The sequence below is a fragment of the Helobdella robusta genome (genome assembly GCF_000326865.2).
Source record: "Helobdella robusta unplaced genomic scaffold HELROscaffold_5, whole genome shotgun sequence".
NCBI classification, from domain to species: domain Eukaryota; kingdom Metazoa; phylum Annelida; class Clitellata; order Rhynchobdellida; family Glossiphoniidae; genus Helobdella; species Helobdella robusta.
The window spans coordinates 1,084,144-1,093,072 of NW_008705254.1; the positions used below are offsets into that span (position 1 = coordinate 1,084,144).

At 31.5% G+C, this 8,929-nt stretch overlaps 1 protein-coding gene across 1 annotated transcript; it reads right to left on the bottom strand.

Annotated features, from left to right (window-relative positions):
• Positions 1–535: 535 nt before the first annotated feature.
• HELRODRAFT_163176 (hypothetical protein) lies at positions 536–6,720 on the bottom strand (the record flags this gene model as incomplete). Its single annotated transcript, XM_009027126.1, has 4 exons — positions 536–550; positions 1,246–1,419; positions 4,007–4,579; positions 6,649–6,720. 4 exons carry the CDS (start codon positions 6,718–6,720, stop codon positions 536–538), a joined length of 834 nt encoding a protein of 277 aa, XP_009025374.1.
• Positions 6,721–8,929: the final 2,209 nt, after the last annotated feature.

Sequence of the window (8,929 nt, forward strand, 5' to 3'; positions counted from 1 at the left end):
TATCATCGTCAGCATTGTTGAAGGGGTCGTCAACATTGTTGAAAGGGTCGTCAACATTGTTGAAGGTGTCATCGTCATCGGTATAAAAATCACTTCCCCACTTATGTTCCTATTAAAAATGATGATAATGATGACGACGAATATAAAGAAGATGATGATGACAAGAGAAGAGGATGTTGAAAGAAGATGATGATGATGATGTTGATGATGATGAAGGTGGTTGATTATGATGAAGATAATGAAAAAAATTAAAAATTAATTCTCATGTTATCATTTTTCCATTTCTTCATCACAATCATTGTCAATATTATCGTCATCATCATCATCGTCATCATCATTGTCGTCATCACCATCATCATAACTCACGGCGACTATCTGCCCGTTTTCGGCATTGACGATACAAACGCTACTACCAGCGCTACAACTATTACCATTATTATTATTAATGTCATATTTATTTTTATTATTGTTGTTTTTATTATTATTATTATTACTATTACAACTGCCAGCGTTAAAAATGGCGAAAACTTTATTATTATTCGTGAAATAGCTGTTGTTATTTTTGATATTATTATTATTATTATTATTATTATTATTATTATTAGTAGTAGTAGTAGTAGTATTAGTAGTAGTAGCAGTAGTAGCTGCAGTAGTAGTAGTAGCAGTAATATTACTTAGCCAACAAATGCCTTTGGTTAGTAATGTAGGTAGAAATAGTTTTATGATTGGTTGTACTGGTTGTTGATTAGATTGCCGAATCTCTGTATTCCAGATGAAATACTAATTGGTGGTTAATTGATTGATTGATCAATAGATTGGCTGGTTGATTGATTGATTAATTGGTTAACTGTTTGGTTATTTGATTGATTGATTGATTGATTGATTGATTGATTGATTGATTGATTGATTGATTGATTAAGTTGTTGATTGATTGATTGACAATGAAGTTAATTAACATTTGCAACTAACCAACCAAGCAACAGAGCAACCAACCAGCCAGCCAACCAACCAATCAACCAACCAACTAACCAACCATCCAACTAACGAATCAGCCAACCAACCAGCCAACCAATCAACTAACCAACCAACCAGCCAGCCAATCAACCAACCAACCAACCAACTAACCAACCATCCAACTAACGAATCAGCCAACCAACCAGCCAACCATCCAACTAACCAATCAGCCAACCAACCAGCCAACCAATCAACTAACCAACCAACCACCCAACCAATCAACCAACATACCTCTCCCGATCTATCGACACTCAACAAGAGGTTAATGACGTCATCGTGCCAAGTGACGCAGACTATTTCGTCGTTGTGGCCCAATAATTTCGAAATTCGAGTTTTCGGAATGTTATTATTATTATTACTGATATTGTTGTTGTTGTTGTTGTTAACAATCTCACACAGATTTATCTGGTAAAAAATGTCGTTGATGTTTTTATTGATTTTAAGTAATTGATGTTATTATTATTATTATTATTATTTTTGATGTTGTTGTTGTTGTTGTTGTTGTTGGTCATCATCTTCTTCTCTATTAATATCGGTGTTCTCTCTCTCTCTCTCTCTCTCTCTCTCTTTCTCTCTCTCTCTATTTGTTCATTTAATGATAGAGAAGAAGATGATGACCACCAACAACAACAGCAACAACAACAACAACAACCAAAACAACAACAACAACAACAATAATAATAATTTTTATCGTTTAATGTTTTACGATTGAATTATGAAACAGGATAATTCGAAACAGATTTTAAATTGCAGATACGCATTACATGAAGGTACTAGGCAATAGATGCTACTCCCTCTTCTCTCTCTCTCTCTCTCTCTCTTCATCTATTTCCTCTCTCTTTTTTCTCATTCTCTTTCATACAATTTCTCCTACCCTCTATCTTTCTTTCGGTTTCTAGTTTTTTTATTACAATTTTTTTCATTTTGTTTGTGCCTGTGTGTGTTTTTATGTATGTCTCTATGTATGTATGTACGTGCGTATGTATTTATGTACGTGCGTATGTCAGTGCGTGTATGTATGTGTATGTGTGTGCGTACGTGTGTGTGTACGTGTGTGTGTACGTGTGTGTGTGTGTATTAATTATTCAAATGACTATTCAGGTTTGTGTAAAATTAAACATTCAATGAACGAATGAACATCGGTCTGACTGAAGAGAATGAGTGTATTCTGATGTATAATTCGGTTTGTTTGATTGTATGTTGGCTTGTATGTATGTATGCTTGTTTGTTGGTCTGATGTATGTATGTATGTATGTTTGTATGTATGTATGTTTGTATGTGTGTTTGTATACATTTTGTTTATTTGTTTGTTCGTTAGTTTGTTATTTTTTCGTTTACATGCTAAAAATTTTCACCTGAGTGAAAGAATCAATGCAACAAACAAACAAGTGCACGAACGTACATAAAAACAAACGAATAAAAAAACAAACGAATGAACGAACGAACGAGCAAACAAACAAACATGCAAACAAACATACAATAAATTGCAAATCTCATATAAATATGTATTAGAGCGAGAATAAGATTTACAGCCTGTTCAAATGGACCAATAAATTCAGCGCTTTCCCTTGTTTGTTTGTATGTTTGTTTGTTTATGTGTGTGTGTATGTGTGTATGTATGTGTGTACATACTTTATATAACCTTTAATTACTATTTATAACAATAATATAAATATATTTATATATATATATATATATTTACGTATCGATGTTCTGAATTGTTTATTTATAAAAATCTCTCTCTCTCTCTATATATATATATACATATTTTTAAATAAATAAATATATATATATATATACTATATATTTTTTTCTCTCTCTTTTCTGTTTCTCCTTTCTCTCTTTCTCTCTCTCTCTCTCTCTCTCTCTTCTTCGATATACAGATATGTGTGTTAACATCAAAAAGATTATATAATTAACGTTTATGATGGAACGCTGAGTGCATGGTTTAATGAGAGTTCGCTTTTTGCGCTATTTGTATTTTTGTTTCGTCATCATAGTCGTCACTCAACTACTACTACTACTACTTCTACTTCTTCTTCCTCTTCTTCTTCTTCTTCTTATTATTAATATTATTATTGTTGTTGTTGTTGTTGTTAGTGTTGTTGTTATTATCGTTGGTATCGCCATCAATGTTTATATAACCGTGATAGTATCAGTATCCAACAGTAATTGATTGATTTATTGGATGATTGATTGATTAATTGATAGATAAATTAATTGTTTAATAGATTGATTCATTCATTCACTCACTCATTCACTCGTTTATTTGCCAACAAACACACACGACACACACACGCACACATATAATCAGATAGATAGATGGACAGACAGACAGATAGACAGACAAACAGGCAGACTGACAGACAGACAGACAGACAGAAAGACAGACAGATAGATACATCAGATTTATCATCCATCGAGCCAGTTTCTATATTAACGTTCGTTTAATATTGTAGCTTTCCGAAACAATTGAACAGGCGTTATGATGAAGATGATGACGACGAAGATGACAATGTCAATAATATACATACATAGAGATAATTACTATATATATATATATATATATATATATATATATATATATATATATATATAGTAATAATACTAACAGTACTTCCAGCTGTATAAAGTAATCTTTCATTGTTATATGGATCCCAAATCAGATTTGTAATGGCTTTATTATTATTATTATTTATGTTTTTATTATTATTGTTATTTATGTTAATATTATTATTATAATTTATGTTAATGTTATTATTATTACTATTTCTACCATGCTCCACCACAATCACCGGCAGTGGCGATGATAACGATGATGCTGATGATGATGATGACGTCACTGGTGAAGATGACGTCATCACGGTGGGCGATGATGATGGTGACGATGACAGTAATCTTCGTATTTCTGAAATCTTTTGAATGCAATTTTGTTCACGATGAGTTTAAAAAAAAGATGACAACATCAAAAGGTACCACCCATCTTACTTACTTTATTGATTGGAATAATAACGATGACGTCATTTTTCCTCCCCCACTCCCTCTTCCTCGCCGTCGTTTTAGTGTCTTTCTTCTTCCTACCGTCAGTAACTTTACTCACTTTCACTGAGATGACGACGGCTAAATATATCTCATTGCAGTCTTTGACGTCACAGACATAATCATCATCATTATTGTTATCATTATTATCATTATTATTATTATTATTATTATTATTATTATTATTATTATTATTATTATTATTATTATTGTGGATGACGTCATTGTTTATTCCAGACTGTTCGTTTTGGCGCTCAACGTGTTGGCCGTTGAAGTAGTACTCGTCGTCGTCATCCTCATCGTCATCATCGTTGTTGTGGTCATCATCATCGACGATATTATTATCACCATAGGTCTGGTGATAATATGGTTTAAGCTTGTTATTTATGTTGTTGTTGTTGATGTTGTTGTTGTTGATGTTGTTGAAAATGTTTTTCAACAAATCGAACGACAGCTCGCTCTCTAGCGTTATTGTCAGCAAACTCTTCATCATGTCAGGTTTGATGATGTTAACGCTACTATATGCCTGTTGTTGATGTTGTTGTGGCTGTTGATGTTGTTGATGTTGCTGTTGTTGTTGTTGTTGCTGTTGTTGTTGCTGTTGTTGTTGTTGTGGCTGTTGATGTTGTTGTTGTTGCTGTTGTTGTTTTTAATGTTACTAAAAATATCATTCGACGAAAATATTGTTAGCGAAAAGAAAATGCTAGTTAGTAGTAAACCACACGAAAAAAAATTATGAATCTAAAAATTTATATAATCTATCAATTCATCAGCCAGGAAAATCTTATCATGCAACTAGAAAAAACACGTACACACACACACGCACGCACAGACACACACGCACAAACACACACACACAGATATATACATATCTGTGTGTGTGTGTTCATACAAATATTTATCGATAAAAATTAATGGACATTGGTAGCATAGCTACATGCAGAGAGCCTTTTTTTATTAGATTAATATGCCATTAAAATACCGTTAATTTAATTAAATATTATTAATACTGACACACACACGTACACACACGCACACACACGCACACACACTAATAATAATAATAATAGTATTATTATTATTAATGGTAACAATAATAGCAATTTGTTGCTACATAAATTTTTCGCAGCTAATTCCCAGGCTTAGCTAGCTGCTTAATTTACTGAAAATTGTTGACATTTTGTGTGAGTGTGTGTGTGAGTGTGTGTGTGTGTGAGTATGTACGTTTCGTTTGCTTTAGACGTATGTTTGTTTGTTTGTTTAATTACACTACATATGCATACGTGTGTATGCTTGAATGTTTGTTTGTGTGTCCGTATGTGTGTGCAATTAATCACATAAGAAGAAAAGTTAACCGAAGGATGGCGTTCGTGTTTTTTTTAATAAATATTAACAGACAAGATCTAACTTACATTAATTAACATTCTGATTTATTAAACAGCAGCACTCATTCTCTCTCCTTTCTCTCTCTCTTTCTCTTCTCTCTACTTCTCTACCTCATTCTTCTTAAATAATAAAATATATTTTTTCTCTCTCTCTCTTTCTTTCTCTTTCTTTCTCTCATTCTCTCTCGCTCTCTCTCTCTTTCTTCTCTCTACTTTTCTTCTCTACCTCATTTTTCTTAAATATATATATTTATATATATTTTCTTTCTCTCTTTCTCTCTCTCTCTCTTTCTCTCTCTCTTCCTCTCACTCCTTATCCTGTTTTTTCCTCTCTCTCACGCTATTAAGGCGCTATTTAAACTATGTCAAAATCATTAATGTCAATATTGAACTTATAAATGTGGTGGATTTTATTGTTACTGTGTGTTCGTGTACGTGCGTGTGTGCGTGTGTCTTAAAAGTCTAAGCACTATTTCTTATCAATGTTTATCTATCTATGTCATTGTTTACATAAATGAGTGATATATTTCCACTATCTATGTTTTTTCTATCAAATATCTATGGTCTTTTGTCGCGATGTATGTCAACTCAAATACTTATGTATCATTTCATCCAGTTTGCTTTTTTATCTATGCAAATTGTTTTGCATATCTATGCACCAAATTTTTTTATCGGCCTTCTACCTCGCAGCCAAGTCACCACAAAATTATAGATAAGATTCGAGTGTGTTTGTGTGTGTTTGTGTATGGTGTGTGTGTTTTTGTTTGTGTGTGCGTGTGTGTGTATTTATATACAGATGTGTGTGTGTGTGTGTGTGTGTAAGTGTGTCGTATGAGTGCATTTATTGGTTGGAAATAAATAAAGGATATATGAAAAATTTCGTTAATTTTCGGATGTAGAGAGTAAACATGCTGTGTTAGTTAGTTGGAATGATTGAAGGATTGGTTGGTTGGTTAATATAATAATAATAATTATTATTATTATTTGTTATGAAAATAATTCTTATTAAATTATTCAAAAAATCGTTATTCACTGATTGAAATGATCTATCAAACTACATGCACTCGTTCTGCGAACACAATCTGATGTTAAGTTGTTTGAATCACGCATAGATTCAGTTATAAATTGAATTATGAATTTGAAAAATCCTAATCATTATTTATTATTATGATTTATTATCATGATTTATTATTATTATTATTATTATTACTTCTCGGCCAAATTGTTTCATCTTGCTAAACCAGCTTCTGAGCTTTTTGAATGTTTTCTTAGACGAGAACATGTTGTTCGTTCGTTGGTTTGTTCGTTCACCAAACTGTTCGTCTAAATGTTAGCCTGATTATTTTCTGCTTGTCAGCCTACCGAGGTGTTATTTATTTGTTCATTCTGTCGTTCGGTTTTATGTTCTTTGTTCATTCATTCATTTGTTCGCGGAAGTGTTTTGTTTGTCTGTTCATTCTAATTACTTGTTCGTTCGTTTGTTTTTATGACGTTTGTGCAGTTTGTTTATTGAATTAATACACTGTTCGTTAGTTTCTTCATTCGTTCGTTCGTTTGATTATTCAATGAATTGTTACCTATCTGTTCTGTACCTTCTTTTGTCCGCTGGTATCTTTACCAAAGTCTTTACCAGCCTGTGTTTCATTTATTTATTTGTTCATCAGTTTGTTTGTCTGTTTGTCAATGTGTCCGTTGTTTTATTTACACAAACAATTTGTAAGTCAAATAGAGAGATAGAGACTCTATAGATTAGATATAGCTCACGATACGATAGCTTATTGAAAGGCATTCATGTTGTTATTCAATTTAAATTTTTTAGCCATACAGCATAAATAATAACTTATTTGTTGTATATAAGAGTATGTGTGTGATAACTTAGTCGGCATATAACACACACGAACAACCACACACACACATATACACACACATACACACATAGATTGATTTATTTAATTCGAATACAAATGAGATAATTAAAGCCTAATTTTAATTAAAATTAAAAAATAGTACAAGAAACAAATCGATTAGAACTGGAAGCGTTTGGAGTTGAATTTACATTTGCATATAATGTGAATTGAAATTAAATTTTAGAAAATATTCTTTTAAAAATTTTACTGTCAATGCAAGCAAAGCCACCACCACTACTACTACTACTACTTCTACTACTATTGCTGCTGCTGTTACTACTACTACTAATACTACTGTCGCTACTACTATTACGACAACTACAACTATTAATATGCTACTACTTTTACTACCACTACTACTACTCCTACTACAAAAGACTACAACCAATAGTAATAATAATAATGATAATAATAACAAGAATAATAAGAAGAATAAAAACTAACCTTGCCAATAAAAGAATGCTCACAAACTGAAAAACATAAAAAAACTTACAAACAAATATACAAAGCAAAAAAAATCAATTAACAATAATAAAGGTAATAATATTCTTGTATCTCTACTCTATCAGAACCAACGGAATCACAAACTACAAACAAACCAATCAGCTGGTCTATGTTAAAGACGCATTATATACATGCAAACATATATACATACATAACATATCAAACATGTATACATATTCATACATACATACATACGTACATACAAATATACATACGTACATACACACCAACCCTAGCTAGATATTCATACATTATCAATAAGTAATTTTCATATATTTGGTACACTCTTTTCTTTCTCACTCTTCCTTTTCATCTCTCTCCTTTTCTTATTTTCTTTATTTCTCTCTCTCTCTCTCTCTCTCTCAATTAATATATGTATATATATATATTTATATATTAACATATATAGCTTAGGTAAAATAGGATATATATCTATCTACATAGATAATTTAGTACAGCGGGCATGTATGTCAAGACTTTATCATAAACGAAAATTATTTATTCATGCCGATATCTAAGGGTTGAATATGTCCGTGTGTTTGTGTGTGTCTGTTTGTGTGCGTGTGTTTGTGTGTGCGTGTCTTTTTATTCTTCTTCTTCTTATTATTATTATTATTATTATTACTATTATTATGAAATTGTATGATTGATAGAATGATTATTATCAATTGAGTTAACTTTTAGTTTTGAAAAATTTCCAGTTTTGAAACGTCGTCATGAGCAATAAAATAATTTTAAATAAATACAAAAAAGAAAGAATCGCATTGAGACAAGCAAAAAAACTCGCCAGTCGTTTAAATTTGGATAATTTTCACTAATCATAATAATTTTCATTAGAATAATATCAGTAATGTCATTTTTTCATACCGTGCCAGATAAACACACATACACACAATTATCAAGTAACACTACACACATGCATTCACACATGCATTCACACATGCATTCACACATGCATTCACACATACATTCACACATACCCATTCATAAATTATTTTTCAACAGATGACAGTAACATTGAGTGACATTTCTTCTTTTAAATCAATGTCAAATTTGACGATGACGATGATGACGAAGATG